This window comes from Ruditapes philippinarum, unplaced genomic scaffold (genome assembly GCF_026571515.1).
Source record: "Ruditapes philippinarum isolate M1 unplaced genomic scaffold, ASM2657151v2 ctg485_1_1_1_1, whole genome shotgun sequence".
Taxonomy (NCBI): Eukaryota; Metazoa; Mollusca; class Bivalvia; order Venerida; family Veneridae; genus Ruditapes; species Ruditapes philippinarum.
In genome coordinates this window covers 89,904-111,499 of record NW_026855545.1, presented here as the reverse complement: position 1 = coordinate 111,499, position 21,596 = coordinate 89,904, and the positions used below count along the sequence as shown (strand labels likewise).

General features: G+C 33.6%; 1 protein-coding gene across 3 annotated transcripts in view; it reads right to left on the bottom strand.

Moving 5' to 3' along the window:
* The window catches only part of LOC132743672 (hillarin-like), a 51,356-nt gene that overhangs the window by 22,588 nt on the left and 7,172 nt on the right, over positions 1-21,596 (bottom strand). For all 3 annotated transcript variants that reach the window (XM_060732223.1, XM_060732224.1, XM_060732225.1), the window contains exon 3: positions 6,846-6,926. In XM_060732223.1, coding sequence (XP_060588206.1) covers positions 6,846-6,926 — 81 coding nt within the window. The remainder of the gene's footprint in view (positions 1-6,845; positions 6,927-21,596) is intronic.

The following is a 21,596-nucleotide window of genomic DNA, read 5'->3' as shown; positions in this document are numbered from 1 at the left end:
TAAGTTATTTAAATATTTTAAATGTATAAAGTATCAGTTTCAAAAGTCAATAGTGTTCCATTTAAAGTTATTTATGGCTTTTGAATTCAGTGTTCTAAGTATCAAATTTTGAGAAAAAGGAATAAATAATAGAATGAAATGATAGAATTATTGTATTAGTTACAAAAACGGCAAAAAAAATAATAAATGAATAGATGGATACGAAGATATTTATTTTTTTCCAGATGGAGGACCCCTAGCACCCCCCACCCCCCCCCCTCTCTCGGTAAAAAGGAAAGTTTGTCATTTTTAACACGGCGAAAATTAATGAATCCTGTCCTGTAATAAGATAGTAAGACTATTCGAATGATATCTCCCTTAGCAATAGTCCCCTTTTATATAGTCTGGATAATATGTGTAGACTGTTCTACCACATTTTTTAAATGCCACTGATTCTTCAGGAAAATATTACTTTCTAATAAAAAAAATTCATGTGTGACGAAAGATGGAAAAATAAAATTTAGAACATTGCAAGGTTTCATGTCACTTGTTTAAACAAGAGGGCCATGATGGTCCTAAAGTCGCTCACCTGTATATAGGCCCCCGGAGCGGGGCATGTTTAAACCCAAGGGCTTTTATTTGAACAAACTTGGTTGACACCCATTAGAAGATGTTTCATGCTAAACATCTAAGGTCTAGCTTGTTGGGTTTTTTAAAAGAAGATTTGTTTCAAGTTTTTTTTCTATACACATATAGTTAAAAACAATGACACACCTGGGGCAGGGCCAGTTTTGACCACAGGGCTTTTATTTGAACAGTCTTTGTAGACACTTACTAGACAATGTTTCATGCTTAATATCTGAACTCTAGCTATTCAGGTTTTTTCAAAGAAGATTTTAAGTGTTTGCTATACACATATAAGGAAAATCAATGTCCCCTGGGACGGGGCCAATTTTGACCCCAGGGCTTTTATTTGAACAAACTTTGTAGACACTCACTAGAAGATGCTTCGTGCTTACTATCTAAACTCTAGCTATTTGTTTTTTTTTTTTTTTTTTTTTTTCAAAAAAGATCTTTTAAGTTTTTGTTATAAACATATAAGGAAAATGAATGACCCCCGGGGCGAGGCCAATTTTGACCCCAGGGCTCTTATTTGAACGAACTTGGTAGACATCCATTAGAACATGTTTCATGCTAAATATCTTAGCTCAAGCTCTTTGCATTCTTTAAAAGATTTTTTTTTAAGTTTTTACTATATGCAGATAGGGAAAATCAATGACCCCCTGGGGCGGGGCCAATTTTGACCCCAGGGCTTTTATTTGAACAAACTTGGTAGACACCCATTAGAAGATGTTTCATGCTAAATATCTTAGCTCTAGCTCTTTGGATTCTTTAAAAGAAGATTTTTTAAGTTTTTACTATATGCATATAGGGAAAATCAATGACCCCCTGGGGCGGGGCCAATTTTGACCCGAGGGCTTTTATTTGAACAAACTTGGTAGACACTCACTAGAAGATGTTTCATGCCAAATATCTAAGCCCTAGCACTTTGGGGTTTTTAGAAGAAGATATTTAAAGCTTTTTCTTTTGGTTGCCATGGCAACCAGAGTTCTGCATGGAATGGAATTCTTTGAACAACTTTGTTAAGGCTTCACACAAGGAACATCCCTGTGAAGTTTCATTATGATCTGCCTTATGGTTTCAGAGGAGATGTCGTTTTAAAAGTGTGAACGGACAACGTACGACGTACGACGGACGACGGACGAAGAGTGATCCTAATAGCTCACCCTGAGCATATGCTCAGGTGAGCTAAAAATCAATGACCCCCCCCCCCAGGGGCGGGGCCAATTTTGACCCCAGGGCCAGTACTTGAACAATCTAGGTAGCGGTCTACCACACAATGTTTCAAGCCAAATATCTAACCTGTAGCCTTTGCCAATTCAGAGAAGAAGATTTTTTATGTTTTACTATGTACATATAAATAAAAACCTATGACCCCCAGGGCGGGGCCAAGTTTGATACTAGGGACAAAATTTGATCAACTTTGGTATTGGACCTTCAGATAACACAATATACCAAATATCAAAGCTCTAGGCCATTTACTTTCAGACCAGAAGATTTTTCAAGTTTTCACTATATGTTTATAATGAAAATCAATGACCCCCCGGGGCAGGGCCAATTTTGACCCGAGGGCCATAATTTGAACAATCTTGGTAGAGGTCAACTTAACATTGATTTATGCCAAAAATCTAACCTGTAGCCTTTACAAATTCAGAGAAGTAGATTTTTTTAGGTTTTACAATATACATATAAGGAAAAACCTATGACCCCCAGGGCGGGGCCGATTTTAACTCTAGGAACAAAATTTGAACAACTTTGGTTTTGGACCTATAGATGATACCATAGACCAAATATCAAAGCTCTAGGCCATTTACTTTCAGACCAGAAGATTTTTCAAGTTTACACTATATGTATGTAATGAAAATCAATGACCCCCCGGGGCGGGGCCATTTTGATCCTAGGGCCATTATTTGAACAATCTTGATAGAGGTCTACTACACAATGTTTCATGCCAAATATCTTATCTGTAGCCTTTGCCAAATCAGAGAAGATTTTTTTTAGATTTTACTATATATATATATAACCTATAACCCCCGGGGCGGGGCCAATTTTGACACTAGGGACAAAATTTGAACAACTTTGGTAGAGGACCAATAGATGATATCATATACCAAAAATCAAAGCTCTGGCGCATGTACTTTCAGACAAGAAGATTTTTAATTTTGTGTTTTTTGAAATCCTTTTCTGGCCCTTTGACCTACATATGCAACAGACCATTTGAACAACTTTGAAAGGGGACCATCCAAGGATCATTTCTGTAAAGTTTGGTTGATGTGCAGTCATTGGTTTCAGAGGAGATGTTGTTAATGTTCAAAAGTTGACGACGCACGACGACGGACACAGGGCCATCACAATATGCTCAGGGTGAGCTAAAAAAAAAGATTAAAGATTTTGGAGCAACGTATAAAATTTCATGAAGCACTAAAATATTTGCTTGCAACTGTACAAATAGTTTTGAGATCGTCCGTGATAGGAGATACACAGCCAATAACTCTAGCATGGTTTCTTGACAGAATTATGAACAGTTTTGAACCAAACAATTCTTGCTTAAATATTTTCATGTTATATCATTATTTAAAGATTAATGATCATGTGTACTGAAGGTATCATCTGAAACTAAATACATGTCCACGGGATCATAATTGGATGTCACTTCCAAATCAAAATTTATCCAAAACTCGTAAGACTAATGTGGGTTTTACTGAATTATGGTCCTTGGTGTATTTACTTTAATCTTAATACGTGTTTTCGTGACTATAAATAGAGGTCACTTTCCAAGGACCATTATTCTGACATTGATTTTGACTGATTTTGCCTGCTTTCAGCTCGGAAAATTCTTGGTCAAAGGTATCCACTGAAGACCAAATCCCTTAAAAATAAAATTTAAATTTCTTATATGGCGAGTAAGTTTCTTATTATGTTAAATTAAGGTGACAAACGTTTCTTAAATCAAAACAAAACCTAGCGTATCATAATAAATTATGCGCTGTAATTTTCTTCAAATGACAATTCAAAGTGCATTAGCCTACGTTTTGTGGTTTTTGAGAACATTGTTTGAATTGTGTGATAATTGCACATGCAGCGATAGTAATTCGCACGAAGTGGTATAATTTGGTACCAAAATAAATGAAAATAAGCTTTCTGACACCAAATCAATAATTTTATTGACATCTGTACGTTATCGTTGAAGTCCATATACTTTTTTCGAAGGTCTTTAGCCTAAAAATGTTCTTTGCAAGTGTATAGTAAGTAAAACGAATAATTTCTAGAGATACAAAATGGTGAGTTTCACGCACAGTTTCCAATAGCATACATATACATTAAAAGAAAGTTTAAGTTCATATGTAAAGAGATAGTAAATACTTATTTCAATTTTTAAACATCAAATATTTCACTATTTGTCTATATGACAAATGCTTGATTGATTGTTTTTATATATATCAAATGAACTTTTGATGGGATTTGATATCTCACGCTCAGTGTTATTTTTCTTTTGCGATAGTAGTTCTTTGACCTCTGCAGTGTCATGTGTGTCTTGGCCCTCATTTTACTGTAAATAGAAAAAAGATGAACAAGTATAATTGCTTGTTATTTGGTATGGTGATGTTTATGAAAGGCACATTATGCCTCAGAAATGCTATCATTTTTTATTTCTCAAAGACTTTAAATATTTGGTGTCTTGTTACAGTTTCCACAAAATATACTTATTTGCCATATAAATGAACTTTGCATCTTTTGCCTTGCTAGCAATTGGTATAATTATAGTGAATTAGTATTTTGTATGGAAGTTAAAATACTATTTGTTTACATTTGCTACCTTTACGACACATTACCGCACATTCAGCACTACTTTCTTCAGCTGTTAAATTATGTACATGTTCTAAATCCATTATTAAAACATTATTAAACAGTGTTTTACATTTCTGAAGAATTTAATAATAATGGATTTCTGGGGCATAATGTGCATAAATGATGATGCTTTTATATGGCGGTATTTGTTAAATTTAGTCACTATGTTACTTAATTTATGAATTTGGAAGAAAAAAGAACTTCTTACAAAAAACAACAACAACAAAACAATGATACAGTGATTGAAGTTATGATTAAAGGCACATTGCGCCTCAGAAATCCATATTGTTAATCCAACTGAAAAAGGTGGCGATGTGTCGTTAAGGAAGCGAAATGTAAAAAACAAAGTAGTATTTTGACTTCCATACAAAATACAAATTCACTAAAGGTATACCAATTGTCAACAGACCTTAAGATGCGAAAAATAGTTTGAGTATCTAGCAAATGAGTATGTTTTCGGAAACTGTAACAAGATACAACAAAAAGACAAGCATTTCAGAGGCATAATGTACGGTGGCACAAAGGTGACATATGTGTGATTTTATTTATCTCGTGGCTACGAGATACTATGACGTGGCCACGAGTTACTAAGTCGTGGCCACGAGATAGCTAAGCCGTGGCCACGAGATAGCTAAGTCGTGGCCACAATCACATTACACCATTTATATGAATTTCCCTAATTAACTAGACATGTGCTATAGTACAAGGACGCCCCTACTTCACCAGCCTGTAAAAGTGACATTTATACAACTTATTGACTGGTCAATAATTTTACATTTAGCGTCACTATGATCCTTATTGTTGACCCAATGACCTCGTAATTATTAGATGTCATCTACTGATCAGATGTAATGGTCTTCCTGGGTTATACTAAACTATGGCTTATCCCTTCTAGATTATTCATCAGACAAGGATTTACCTTATAGGCTATCTACTGTCAATGGGCAATGTCCCTCCGTAGTACGTACAAACTGACCAATTCGGTCACAAAATTGTCCCATGGACCTTGGAAGGTGACTTTCTAATATGACCCTAAAGACAAGTTCAAAGTGAATATCTTCAGTATTTTCAAAGATTAATGTTGCATGTAAAAGTAAGTTGTTAAGTTTTAAAAAATCATAATATATATAGTGTATTCTGATTGGTTAATTATCTCGTGGCCATGAAGCTATCTCGTTCCCACGACCGACTTAGTAACATGTGGCTACGACAGAGTATCTCGTGGCCACGACTTAGCTATCTCGTTTCCACGACTTAGTAACTCGTGGCCACGACATAGAATCGCGAGGCCACGAGATAAATAAAAACACACACATGTCACCTTTGTGCCACCATAATAAAAGAATAAATTTAATAAAAACTTTGCATACCAGTTCTATGATGGCATGAAATATCAATGTGATATGGCGAATGTCTTCTCCTTTTTGTTTTTGGTCCAGATTGCAGATACTGAAAAGTAAATGATAGTGTTGTAATATTTCCTCCAGCACAGTTTTTTCTGTATATATCTAGTTCTACAGATGACGGATGTGGGTCCGGTCTAGCGTAAAAAAGGGCCACGTAGAACGTAAATTCTTGAGTATCAATGTCAATGTCTCATTTATTTATTTTTTAAGTTAAGTAATCTTTTATGAAATTATATGAATATGAATACATGTATTATGAAATACTTAGTAATATGAATTATTATTAAAATACTTTCTTGTTATTTGTTTCTCTGTTTTGTTTTAAGAAACGTTTGTCACTTTAATCTAACATAATAAGGTACTTACCGGGGCTCAGCAGTCGCAATTTTCCCATGGGTAATACTATACAAAGTCAGGTGATTCCCCTCCGTGAATCATATTCATCCGCGTAATTTGTGATAATGCATTTATTGACAATTCTATAAGCCAACGCTACTTTTAAACTTTCAGTGTGTTTCAAATCGCTTGTTTTAAGTTGTTTTGAGAACTACTTGTTGTTAGGTTTGTCGTGAAGCGCTATGACAGAGCTGGAATGTCAGCTTTGTATTTCCTGATCTTCGATCAGAAAATACAAAAACTGTTTTTGGCGTGCTTTGGTAATCAATAGTGCAGGTAACTTGCTGGTACTCGAACTTGTTAGGATTAGACATATTTTATATTTATTATTGATTATAATGTGATTTCAATTCAACTTCTACACATCATACATATTTTCTGAGAGCGCTACAGCCGTTGCGGGACTGCGTCCTCGCTCGGGCTTTCCGCCTTTCAATAAGCTCGTTGAAATTCGGCAATCAGTGTCACATTCCGTTTTAAGAAGATAGCGGCTTGTTAATCTGATACCTGTTGTTCCTTGCCAAACATTTCTATACATGGAAAGATGCAAAATATGTCTTATATTGACAGAATAATTTCCTTAGAATAAGTTACCTTTGACAGGTCGTCATCATATCCTTCTATGAGATATTCTACCAGGACATCTATAGGTTTGCTTAGGGTCGTCAATGGAATCTAGAGAAAAAAGTATGTTTTGACATATTAAAATGAACTTAAGCTTCTTTGACCAACACAACTCAGCTTAAAAATACTTGATTCGGATTTATAGTCACAAAAAGCAAGTTAACTGGTTATAGCTAAATAGTGACTTTACAACATATTAAACTTTAAGGCCCAAAAATGACAACCATTTTCATGGAGAGTCAGAGATGAGTCATCAGGATAAATGGTTAATCGAAGATTTCTATTTCTAAAATTACTACCTAAAGAATGGAGATGAAACCCGTCTAAAATGACACAAAAAGTCAAAAGGATAGAAGCAAATCAGTCATAAGCAGAGCTGGGGTTATCGCTAATCGCAATCGTCGATTTTAAATCGATTGCATGATTACACTGTAATCATCATGTAATCGATTACCTTGCCGAAAATTGATTATATTTAATACATTAATCCATAACAACTTAAATTAAGCCAGTTATTATGATATTAATTACTACCAGATTTAACAGGAAACTATTTAAATTCAAAGGATGCTTTTATTTCACATGATACATTAAGTTATACATTGAATGTAATCAATTATCAATCAATAATTCTCTAAAAGTAATTGTTAATTGATTACAGAGGCAAGTCTGAGTAATGAATCATAATCAATTGCAATAAAATCTGAAACTAATAAATTACTGATCGATGTAATCATCCCAAGATCTGGTCATAAGAAAACAGAAAAAGTCAGGTAGAAACAGGCATTTTACCTAGTGTCACAAAGAACAATAAGAAGAAAACAGCAAGTGAGCTTAAACAGCTAATAAATAGAACGTAAAAACATGAGTAGGCCGAAATAAAAACGGTATCGAGAAGTTTGCTTTGGCTCAAAAAGATCAAAATTCAGTTCATGTATAGAGCTAATTTCGAGCTAGTCATCGGCTCAATATCAAGTTTTCTTTGAATTTTGAGTCTGCTCAAGGATCGAAATTCAAAATCATTTTAAGCTGAATTTCGAGTCGGACTTCAGCTTCGAGCCAGCTCGATTATCGAAAATCAAAATTCGTAAAGCTAAATTTCGAGTTGGAATCGAATTTTGAGCCAGCTCGAGGTTCAAAATTACCATTACATTGTAGTTGAATGTTGTGCTGATGCCAGCTTGAATATTAAACATTTTTATTTCTTTCTGGAGTCTAATTTTCAAGTCGGGTTGAAGATCGAAATTCAAATTCTTTTAAAGCTTAATTTCGACCTGAAGATGACTTTTGAACTAGCTGAAAGACCGAATTTCAAAATCTTTACACGCTGAATGTCATGCTACATTTGAATTTCGAGCCAAGTCTAAGATCGAAATTTAAAATCTTTTAAACTTAATTTCGAGCTGCCGAAGTTGTATTCCGAGTTAGCCAGAAGATAGAACCTAAACAAATATTCATAACTTGAGATTCCTTCTTGAATTTTGAGATAGTTGGGGAAAAAATATTCAGAATTTGCATAAGCTGAAGTTTGTGTTGAAGATGAATTTCTAGTCAGCTTGGAAATTTAAATTCCAAATCGTTAAATACTGAATTTCTTTTTGGAGATGAATTTGAGCAAACATGGAGATAAAATTACGAATATTTTAAAGCTAAATTTCGAGCCAGCGCGAAAACCGAAATTCAAAATAAAATCATTTAGTACTGAATTTTGAGCTGAAATAGAATTTTAAGACAGTTTGGAGATCAAATTTCAAAATTTAAATACCTTGAATTTCATGCTGGTGTTAAATATTGAGCTAGTTCGGAGATCAAAATTTAGAATTTACATTATTTGAATTTCATGACGGAGTTCAATTTCCTGCCAGTTCGTAATTCAAAATTCTTTGAAGCTAAATTTAGTGATGATGTTGAATTTTGAACCAACTCGTAGATCAAATATTTAATTGAAAATTGAAAGTTGAAAATTACCTTATTTTCGAAAATGTTACTCGTTGTGTATACATTTTGGAAAAATATTACAATTATTCTATTTTATTTCGTTCTTGTTAGTAAAATACATTTTTACACGTTGAATCCAAAATCATCAAGCAATTCAAAACAGATATCTTTTTTTTTCAATTCAATGATATCAAGCAGTGAACTTTACTTTTATATTCCTCTTATTAAATTCTAAAGAATAACTGCACTACATTTAAGTTATTCCAGTTTAAATTGTTTAAAGCCGTCATGCTTTTCAAATGAAATCGATTATATTATATAATCAGAAAAAGGTCCTCATTTCATAGTGTTAATTGTAAGCTTTTATCATTTTTTCGGGTAGATCAAGTTGATGCATTTAATTAACAAGATGGGTGAGCAAGTGTTACAAGTTTGAGGAAAATTCCTTAATAAAGTACTTTTGGAATTATGCTCAGGGCGAAACTTTTAAGGTACTTCCTACTTCCTACCACAGGCGCGGAGCTATTTGTGTTTACTTTTTTTGTCCATGGACCCGATTTTTATCAATTAATCCCTTCGATTTACAGCTAAAAAAATTCGGAATCAATAATTCCTTCCGATTTCTATTGTGTAAAGTCATTTATTATTAATTATTAGTTATTGGTTTCACCTTTGATGATTCGCAGCAATGAGAACGGAAACAAATTTCATGCATCAACCGCTGGGAAGGCAGTTTAAAAGACAAAACAAAAAATAAACTTAAATTCGGTAATGTATGTCTTACATTTGTATTTTCTACAGGAAATTATTACGTATTATTTTGCAGTACACAGTGAGTTATGTATGTACTTTATTGCTGTTAAAGATGACCTAGATAACATTGTGAAAGTTCGAAAATATATTTATAGAAGTGAGTCTGAAACTAAACGAAACGATCATTCGTTTCGCGCTATGGCTGGAGAATTTTGCAGGAAATGAAATGCAAACGTATTCAACGATAAATTGCACTCTTTATAAATTTATCGAAAAAAATAAGTAAGCCATTTATACGAATTGTTATATCATAGTAGTATCCTTTTGCGTAGGTTTTTCCCGTTAAATTGATAGTTCCTTTATTTTTTTACTGTGAATATTTAAATCGACCCTGATTTCCCGAATTCTTGCTGTAAGAAGTTAATTTTATTTTGTTTGACGGCATTCGGTGTTATGGTGGTTTGAGTGGAATGTTGGTTTGTAGAATACTGTGACATTTTAACAACAGAAACTTTCGTCGAGGTGTTATCATGGAGCAAAGCATTTTTTTTAAATTCTATACCGGGCCCCTTTCTCATGGACAGTGCATACGATTTGTATTATCATGCAAAAATGATTTACAAAACATCCGGAATAACGTACAATAGTACTTAATCTGAATAGAACATGGCCTGTGCGTAGGACTGATTTGGTAAGGTTTCTGAAATGAGCGCATTTTTTACGCGGAGTTTCTCAATTGCTGCATTGCAGCAACATTTGTACTTGTAAATTTGGTTATGCACTGGACAAAACTGCTAAGGTAAATGTAATAAATGAGAATTACACTAAAAGCAGACAAAGTAAAGTTATTTTTCATGCCCAGTACACTTTCTACAAATGTGCTATGTCATTGTAGGAAGTTTAAAAAAAATCGCTCTATAACTTTGGAGTTATGCTCTCAAAAAAATAGGGACGGACGTACGGAAGCACGGAAGGAGGCCATTTCTAATACCCCCTTCGCCTTTGTCGGGGTGTAATGATATAAACAATAAATAAACATAACAAAAAATTAGCCTTTAATTTTACAAAAGAAAAATCTTTACAGTTACTTGTTTAATGAACTAACATTGAAAACAAGCTACATATAAATAATATCATTATGGAAAACAAATTACGCGTGCAAAACAATAATGAAACTATTTAAGCTATTTAAAATAGCTTAACATAATGAAAAATACATGATGCAACCAATGTTTCTGAAAGAATTTGTTATTTTTATTTATTATATGGTTCAATTCAGGATCGCTCTATGTGGAATGTTAAAAGATTCTCGAAATAAAGCACTTAATATCAAGTATTTTTTTAACTAATTTGTACAACAAGGGCGAACAATTTTATTTCAATCTACAACGGTAAGGGGCAAGTGAATAAAAGGCTGAATCATTAACTTCTAAAATCTAAAGAAACAAAGAAGAAAGTGCGTTAAGTTCGACGTTCAACCTTAAAATAAGCCAAGCCTGAATGTAACGCAGACGCAACATTCTAACACAATATTGCACAACAATTGAAAACAATGTTAATATAACAAGAAACTTGGCAATCCACAAAATCAAAGCACAGAAGACGCTGAATTTGTTTCAGAAAATTGGAGGTTATGCGATTATAAACCAATTTGTTTGTATAGTGTCACCAATGCTGTTTCCAGTGTTATAACTATAGTAAATTGGCTATAAGACTAATTGTAACACTGCACTGATATTCAATTCAATGTGTATTGGCTTAAAAAAATGAGTTGCCTGAACTGGAATTTGAACTCCAGACCTCTCGCTTCCAAAGTCAGCGTGTAAACCCCTCTACCACGGGGAGTTATAGATAACAGCCTGAAGAATACCATATTATTCTTAGTTAGAGTTTGTAACGCTTATTAATTTCGATATATTTTGTTCACGGTAAATCTGTTGTTTAACACTGAAGTAAATAATCATGGAGCTGAATATAAGCATGTATATCTATAAGAATAACACAATATTAGAAATCTTCGACCAATCGGGCACTATTTTTTCGTTACGGAAATTAATGCGCCTGTTATTTGACAATCTTTACGCTGTGATCTCGAGCTTCCCTTAATTTTTCGGCGTTAATGTACATATGAAGGGAAGTAACCGCTTCGAGGAGTTTGGACTACTTTCGGTATTTGCAAATAAGAACTTCAGGGTCTGAAATTTCGATACCATTATTTGTTTGGTCTGACGACCCAAACAAATAAAAACCAGGTTTTCGATATCACCATTGTTGAAAGTTTTGTTGTCATTGGAATATAAATACAAGCAACAATAACAAAGACCCGACGGGGCTCAAAAGCAATCGCAATTGAAGCTTTCAAATACTGTAAAAACAATATACAAGCCTTTCCTAAATCAAGTTATAGACCTGAAACCAATTTTCAGTTTTTAGTAACAGTGACTTTTTATTGATCCTAGAGAACCAAAAAGCAATTCCAAGAAAAATCTTCACATAAGCTTTCTATACACCAAGTTTCATTCAAATATCTCATACCAAACCCTAATAACTGACTGGAAACCAATTTCCTGTTTTTAGTTACAGTGACATTGACCCTAAGGGGATCCAAAAGCAATCAAAAGATATATTTACCTATGCTTTCTATACACCAAGTTTCATTGAAATATCTCATTCCTAACTCAAGTTATTGACCAGAAACTTATTTTCTATTTTTAGTAACAGTGACCTTGACCAAGGAGGCTCAAAACCAATCGTAAGCGAGGCCTTTACATAACGTTGCTATACACCAAATTTCATTGCAATTTTTCATTCGAAACCGGAAACTGATTTTCTATTTATAGTAACAATGATCTTGACCCTAAGGGGCCCAAAAGCAATCCAGAGTAAGGTCTTTTCATATGCTTGCTATACACCAAGTTTAATTGAAATATCTTATTCCCTTAAGAATTAAAGGAGAAGTTGCACACAGAAGAAATTGTTCACTATATTCCATATAAGGAAAAATAACCAAGGGCCATAATTAGAACAAAAATATCAAATCATAAAACTCTGGCAACATGCGCCAGGGTACTTGAAGACAAAGCTTCTGTGAAAGTTTGGTCAAAATCCTTAAGAAATGTAGGAGGATATGTGCACAGAAGAAATCGCTCACTATATATTCTATATAAATATAAAAACAAAGTGCCATAATTAGGTCAGACATTATCGAATCTCAAAATCCTGAAAATATGCGCTAAGGCACTTGACAACAAAGCTTCTCAAAATCTCTTGAGAAATGTAGGAGGAGTTGTGCTCAGAAGAAATCGTTCACTATATATTCTATTTAAGGAAAAACAAAAGGCCATAATAAGGTCAGACATTATCGAATCTCAAAATTCTGACAATATGCGTTAGAGCACTTGATGACAAACTTCTGGGAAAATTTCGTCATAATCCCTTAAGAAATGTAGTAGTAGTTGCACACAGAAGAAATTGGCCCTAGCCTCCCACTGACATACCTCAATCTAATTACCAGTTTTTTCCCTTTGGAAAACCTGGTTAAAAATGGCTTAAAACTGTCAATTTTGCAATCGGATCCATAGCTTTGCGTGGCTATTATATCCATCATAAAAAATCGTTAACAACAAGCATTGACAATACCCGAAACAACAAACAACAGTTCATTTGTGAAAGAATCGTAAATACGATGCTATGCCGATATAATCAGCGGTCTTTTTGAACAAAACTTTGTCCCGATTTAACCAAAATTTGGCAAAAAATGGCGTTTCCTCGTCAACCGCGTACAAAATTGTTAACAGTAACGCCACAGAATTACGCTGTAATCCTGAAAAAGAACATATGTGGCTCCAGTTTCACTAGGAGTCTCCAGTAAAACGTTGAAATATGTTTTAATGCTGATGACAGCGAAAGATAAACTGGAAGCCATCTTTATCCAACACTTTTGCATGAATGATCCGCTGCCTCGGCGATGAATCCACTGCTACTGCGAAAACTATGGCTAGTCATCGTCGGATACCTACGTTTGATAAACAAGGGTTTGGCCGTAGGTATCCACGATGTGGCCAGTGTGAGGCTACGAGTCTGTGGTAGCGCACAAAACATTGCAGCAAAATATTCTGCAAAACATTCACAAAAACGTTGTGCTAACACGTCAGTCCAGCAGAACATTTATCTCAACATTCAGTACAAAATTCGGAAAATTTTGCACGCGGATTATAGTAATTCTATCATGACTTTCGTAGATCATGACTCAATTAACTCAAATGGACTTTAATATACATTCAAAGAACAGTTATTCAATCAAATACCAGTGTATTCTTGCTATGAATCTAACTAAATACAGAACCGAGAAAAATATTTGTTCTAGACTATATGTACATTTGCATATGATAATTCAGCAAAATGACTGAATACAATTTACATTTCTCATATTATCTAAACCAACAAAACAGATTAGCTAACAGAAGAATTATTTTAAAAATCCTATTCATAACGCGATATTGAAAATGCTATAATTTCAACACAATTCTATTTATAACCTTGAACTTTGAGTTATATCTGACTTACTAGTATTTATTGTATTGCTTTTTCATATTCTATATACATGCATAGGTGAAAGGAGGCGTGCCCGTAGTTGTCCCTTTTTGAGGTATTTTTGTTTGAGGTCTATTTTATCATGTGGTATGCTTTTTTTCTATTTCAACAGGCTTAAGACAGGTAGTGTACGGAAAAAATATTACTTATATCGTGTAAATAATTATGTCGCCCTCGAACGAACGGCGATTCATACTACCAGATTTGCACAGAAAATTGACAACAGGACGCCGGGACATAGGAAATGATATGGAAACAATAAGTAGAACAAGTGCTGCTGCAATGCAGCAATTAAGAAGCTCCGCGCAAAAAAATGCGCTCATTACAGATACCTTATTAAATCGTTCCTTCGCACAGGTCATGTTCTGTTCAGATTAAGTACTACTGTACATTATTCCGGATGTTTTGTAAATCTTTTTTGCAGAATAATACTTATCGTATGCACTGTCCAGAAGAGAGTGGCCAGATATTAAATTTAGATAAAAAAAATGTTTTCACTAATGCCTACCTGGTAAGGAAAGTAATTCCATTGGATACAAACAAGCCTTTCAAGACTTGTAAATGTAATGTGATGTCGTATAGTTGAGATAAATACTGTTTTCACATCATATTATTAAAAATGACAAGTCGACATGTAGATCACAATTCATGTATATGAAGGCGTACAAAGTTCATATGTTAAGAATGATCGATAACAGTTCTACGTACATCTCAAAACGCGTACATGTATATCAATTATTAAGAGAATGTATATTTATGTTGACAGTTTTACGTGTTGAGTTGTCATGATAAATACTGGTCTAAAAGCCCAGTCCAGGAAGTTCGAATTTGGTAGTTGACAAGAGCAGTTATATACACTTATAGTATTAAAATGTAAAAGTCAATTGTGCGTTTCTTTATCATCCACTATACAACAGTGACATGACAGTTGTTCAACATTGTTCTGTTGTGTCATGACTGTAGTCAATAATATTAGATGATAAAAACATCAAAGCATGTACATTTTCTTTTTCACCTCTAATGCTACTCATTTTCTACAAATATCAACAACTCATCATGGTAAGACATAGAAAATTCGTATGTAAATAGGCCAAAACCAAAAATTCATCTGCTTTACTTTTCAAAATGTCCTTTACATGTTTCTCGGCAAATTGTATATCATGATTTAACAAGAAAAGAGCAGTGATGCAAAGCATCAAAAGGCGTCAAAGCAAGACATGCAGCAAATGACGATGAACTAGTAGACATCTGATGACTAGATATTCTTATAAAGTTTTCAATGGTTAATTGTATTTTACCAGAATTTTATATCATAGATAATGTGGAGGACAAAAGAAATTGTTCATCATGAGCTAGATATCAGAATATTAAATGTTTTTTCTTTGGAACATACAAAACAGTAGTAAAAATGAACAAAGTCTGTTGGTTTTTTTATATTATAATCGTAACAAATATGCAGTAACAAAAGGGACTAATATAGTAATATTAAATGTATTTCAAACTAAAAAAAGAGTTTCTATTAATACATGGGATTTAAGGTAGAGTAGTTATATTTCAAGTCCCAGATAAATACTTAAAGTGGAACACACACTGGAATGAAAACATTGGGATGAATTTCAAGAAGACCATGTTCAGGAATTTTTATTTGTCATACACGTTATATGGTGAAACATTATTTATCAATATAATTAAAGACTGTTACATGAATTGTAGACAGGTATGTGGAAATTCACTAACATGATGTTCGTGCGAGTCAAAGATATTAAAGCTACTTGACATTGGTGATATATTAAGAACTATTAATTAACTGTTAATTGATTTATTTGGAGATCAATTTACTACTTTGTTAAAATGCTTCAAAACCTTCTGTGTTTACATTCTTATACACCCATTATACTTTAAGTTCAAACTGCCGATGAAAGTTTCTGTTATTAGGATGTAACAGTATTCGGCAAATCAACATTCAACTCAAACAACCACAAAGCCGATTGCCTTCAAACAAAATAGAATCAACTTATTACAGCAAAATTTGAGAAATAAGGGTCAATTTAAATATTCACGGTAAAAAATGTCAGAAGTGCAATCAGGGCCGTAAAAAAGAAAGGAGGAAAAAACCTACGGAAAAGACAATTTCAAAATGATAATACTATGATACATCAATTCGTAAAAAAATAAACTACTTAATTTTTTTTTTTTTTTTTTTTGATAAATTTATTAAGAGTGCGATTGTTTAATATGTTTGCATTTCACTTTCGACAAATTCTCCAGTTCGTTATTTATTACCATAGCGCAATTTCGTTTAGACTTAAACTACTTCTATAAATAGATTTTCGGACTTTCACAATGTTAAGGTCATCATCTATTTTCATATGGAAAACTTGTTCCGGTTAGGTGTTTTCCTGCTTACATTTGTAAGTGCATGATTGAACGGGAAACCAGCTGCAATCGTGCCAATCGCAACTTTTCGGCCTTTTTCGTCACTCTTCGGATTAATGATAATAGCCGATGTAGGTCCGATTGCAATCGTGACAATTCGGGCGATTCCGTCATACTGCAGAATCAATCGCAACTACTCGTTCCTTTCCGTCAGTCTTCGGTTAATATTATAGATAATAGCCGAGGCAGTTCCGAATGCTGCGGAATCAGACGAAGTAATATTACGAAAATCTAAGCTATTTTAGTTACTTCGGTAATCCCAGTTTGTTTATATAAATAGGATTCGTAGTTTTACTTGATTTATTGATTTAGTCCGTAATAAATTATAAACGAAATTGTTCCGTTTCAATTCTTTTTCAAGACGCAAAAGTTAGTTTCTTTTATAATTGTTTTTGTCTGTATTAGTTTTATACAATAGAGGATGTTGACTGTAGTAGTATTCCGTCTTCAAAGGGTGGTCCATTTCACACAGAATATTAGTGCATGATCGAGTTATATTTAGATCTACTGAATTTGGTGAGGTAATCTGAAAATAGTCCATGCATATCATTAACCTTACCACGTGATGATCTATAGATAGCGCATCGTATCTGTGAACATGCTTATTAATTGGTACCACGTAACGAAGTGGAAATGAAATGTGCACACTTGTTTCCTTTCAGTATGATAGATAGATCTCCACGTTAGTATTTTTACGATTGATTATTTTCTTTATTAGTTTTATACAATAGAGAATAGATTTCAAATAGTTTTGACAAAAATATTCGTTTTTACAAAAATAAAAACAACTAAATATGTTGGGATGAAGGCACAACTGTGCAAGCTTTTCCTTTTAAAAGGAAACTTTATTAGATTTTGAATTCATATTATATACAAAACCAACTGTGTACTACCAAATAATAAGTAACTTCGTGTAGAAAATACAAATATAAGAAATAAATTACAGAATTTAAGTTCATTTTTTGCTTTGCCTTTTATACTGCCTTCCCAGCGATTGAGACGTCAAAAAATAGCAAACACAAACAGCTCCGCGCCTGTGGACGCGGAGCAATAAAATAGACTGTGAAGCTGTTATAATTTTCCAACAAAATTTTATAAAAGGAAGCTGTCAAAACCTAATGCAGATGGCGAACCCCGCAGGCGCCCGCTTTGGGAAACATGTACTTTAGTCGTCCATTTTTATCAGTGGTATATTCAGTTGATTAGCTTTGGACAGAAGGGTATGTGGATGATTTGTCAAATCTTGTTATTAATTTTATATTTTGCCGTCCGTAAACCGCTATAAATACAAAAACTGCAGATTTCGTATAGAAAGTAGACAATAATTCATATTGTCGTCCGTCGACAAACGGCAATGCAAAGTGACACCGCGACAATGTAATACGACACCTAACAAGGCAAAGTGACGTTCGGCAATGCGAATGCGATGCCAAACGAAAGTCTCACACTTTCTTTTGTTATGTCTTGGTAATAAAGGACGGTCGCGTTAAAAGGGACGAAATAATATAAATTGAATTTGGAATTGTCAGAGTATCACTTCCCATTGTCGGGAATCGTGGTCTGTATTTCTGCTTTAACACTCGACAATGCCAAACGGCATTTTGATAATATTGCTGCGTCATTTTGATATTATCTGATGACATTTTTTGCGTTATAGAAACCGAAAAAAGAATTGAGTATGCGACAGAAAATGCATTTTTACGCGCTACTGGTATATTACATGTAATCAGAGTAACATTATTTTATTGTTGTTGCCTTAGTTTTAAGAGAACGAATTAAGAAGTCATGCAATATAATGGTTTAAAGCAAAGAAAACTAATTTCTAAATCCTCATCACATTTTTTTATGTGATACATGTATAAGATAGCTATTTCAAAATAGACGTTAAAACTATTATAGCATAAACTCAGTTGTTTTCCCCTCGTTTGCCCATGTTTTAACGGGTCAAAAACCATGTGTTAACAGAGTCACGCGCTCTTGTTATAGCCCTCTTTTACCTATGCGCAATACATTATACAGGTCCCGATCAACAAACAAAAAGAAATAAAAAATAAAAAAATCGACGCGCAGCAACGAAGTACCTATACGTATAGATATCGCCGCTATTTTTGGTTGTCGCCCTTTCTAAGAAAACGGACAGTGGTCAATGTAAACAAATCGCTGTAATTCAGTCTAACTCTACGATTAGCTTAGAAAACATGATAACACAAAATAAAAATAAGAAGACATTGTTTTATTGTTATTTATATTGATGTTTTCTTTGTGACAATAGCCTTAAATTTAGTGTCAGTTTTTTTCCTAAACTTGTAACGATTCTGATGTCAAGTCTAAATGCCCCTGATCTTTTTCTACCGTCAATCTGAAATCATTTTCGGAATTTCTAAGTGTCATGTTTTGTCTTGGGTAGAGTATTTTTTCTTCAGTTAATAAATCACCAAGTTTGTTAATCAATTAATATTCGACATTTCGTCCGGCTCTGAGCATTTGTATTCCCCTTGGAAAAATAAAACACACACGTAAAACTTTTGGAATTGGATAAACATCTTGTCCAAGCGCAAACGTTTCCACAAGGTTCGATTATTTGTTTTGTATTAAATAAACAATATGAATCCGGTTTAAAAGTTCATGCTATAATAGCGTTAAAGCACTTTTTTGCATGTTTTAAAGTCTGCAGAGTCCCTCGGAACAGTTGGATCCCGAGCCCGGTAGGGCGAGACCACCAACCGTTCCTCGGGACTCTGCAGACGTTATAACACGGAAAAACGTGCTTTAAGCCTATATAGTAGACATTGTTTAATTCACCTGTTGAAAATGCGTATTTTGTAGCTCATCCAATTTAGCGCAAGGGCTTTTTATTATATAAAATTATACAGACCTCTATGTAATATCTCTTTTTAAAATCGGTCAGTCTTGCAATCGAAATATTAAGACTACCATGTGTTGCAGCTATAATGTTGAAATCCGTTCTACAAAAAAAATCAACGTTTCAATGAGCCAAGTAGTTTTAATACATATTCGTTATTGGACTCAAGAGTAATTTGGTGATCATCGGAAAATCGTCATTTACCCATACGACAACAGTTGATAAATGTATATTGTAAGGTTTTTTGTGTGCAAATAATGCATATGATCTAAGCCATTGCAGTCAAATCCGACTATTGTTTAAGTCTTATTCCCTTGCTATACTATAAGTACCGACCGAAATAAGAGGGTACCCGTGCTTGATAGGTTACCAGTGACAGGAAAAATAAATAGCAAAGACGTAACCTCTTCCGCTCAGAGACCGAAAGTGAGACGTTTTATGAAAAGTTGGAATACCTTTTTGACTTTTTATTGCTAGTTGCTTAAAAATCCTATATGTTGTTCAAACATCGAAGAATATGTAAAATATATACTGCAAATATTTGTGCATATAATATGCAATCATTAAAATATATGCATTCATTTCTTATTGTAAAACTTGACTTAACTTTTATAGAAAATGATTTTTTATTACCTCCCTGTAGTTACTTGAAATGTTAAATTCGGCAATATCTTTATAAATAACGCTTTTTTGAAACCTACACTATTGATAAATATTAATTTGAGCATCATATTTATGATTTAAAACAATAAAAAAATGTGTTACAGGATCTTTAATGATAATATACGAATAGAAGCATATAGTATGTATGGTGTGTACATAATCAAATCAACGGTTCATTTAAGCCCACAGAATATGCTTGGTACGAGTAGGTGGAAGTTGCGAAACATCACAATATTGTGTAGCCTACTGTGGGGTTGCAGTAATTGAAAAATGAACACATCCTTTGAAAGGCATAGTTAAAAAGTTAAAACATTCTAGAACTCCGTGGTATACTTCTTTTTCACTCGACAAATTTCGGTTTTAACACAGTCTTGATAATGTAAGCTAGTACTCACCATATTAATTGAGTATCCATCAACTGCATTGCACAATTATTGTTCTTCAATGTCAATATTGTGCCCTATATGAATGACAATTTAAGCGTTTTTCTGAGATTTGCACTGCTTTGATAAGTGATTCAGTTAGATTCACTTTTAGCATGTAGACGCTTTTCTCCCCTCCTTAGTGGGTCCCATTTGCTGATTTTTTGTTCGCCCATTTTGCCTTTGGTCCTTTACAGTATCAATTGGTTGATGCGAGGCTGTCCCCATAGTTGTCATCTGTTTTTGGCAATATTCATAATTTAGTGCAATTTGTATTGCCTTGTCTAATGTTAATTTTAACCTTCATTTATAAGTTTTTCACGTACTATAACATCCAAATACAATTATGTCACGGATGGTTTCATTTTTGTCCGTGAACTAGCAATCTGTGGCTTTGTTTCTTAGCCTCGTCACGAAAGCGTCAATTGAGTCACCTCCTTGTATTTCGTTCACAAACTGACATCTTGCAAATATCGGATAAAGTTTTGGTTGCACATGATCTTTGAACTTTACATAGCTTTTGGACGTCTTCTGAACTTAGGTCCCATGTTCGGTACATGCCTTCGTCACCAATCCATAGCAATAAATATGAAACTTTTTCTTCCTCTAATTAAGATTTAAGTGGTCCAGAAAATATAAGTTCAACGATTTATTAAAAGTTGTTTAATTAAATTTGAACTTTGCCAGTTCATTACTGGTGGTGGAATGCCACTAAAATTTATGGTGATTTTTTAGTTTAAATCACTATTAACTATATTGTTACAGTATAATTCATTTATAATCTTTTAATCCAATGTTTAAAAAAATTCAGCAATAGTAATATTATGTAGTTTGTATGAGAGTTTATCACAAGTAGTTAACGTATAACTCTAATGAGAAATAAGATAAGATGTTATTACACAAGTGTGCTCTATACTGGAGAGAGCTGTAACAACAGCTATTAAAAAAGGAGGTGGTACAATAATGATGGTTTACAAAGTGGATGAAGAAATGTCTGGAAAAGCCAATTTAGTGAATCGAAAGAAATGGATTAATTACTTGGACGTTTTTCAG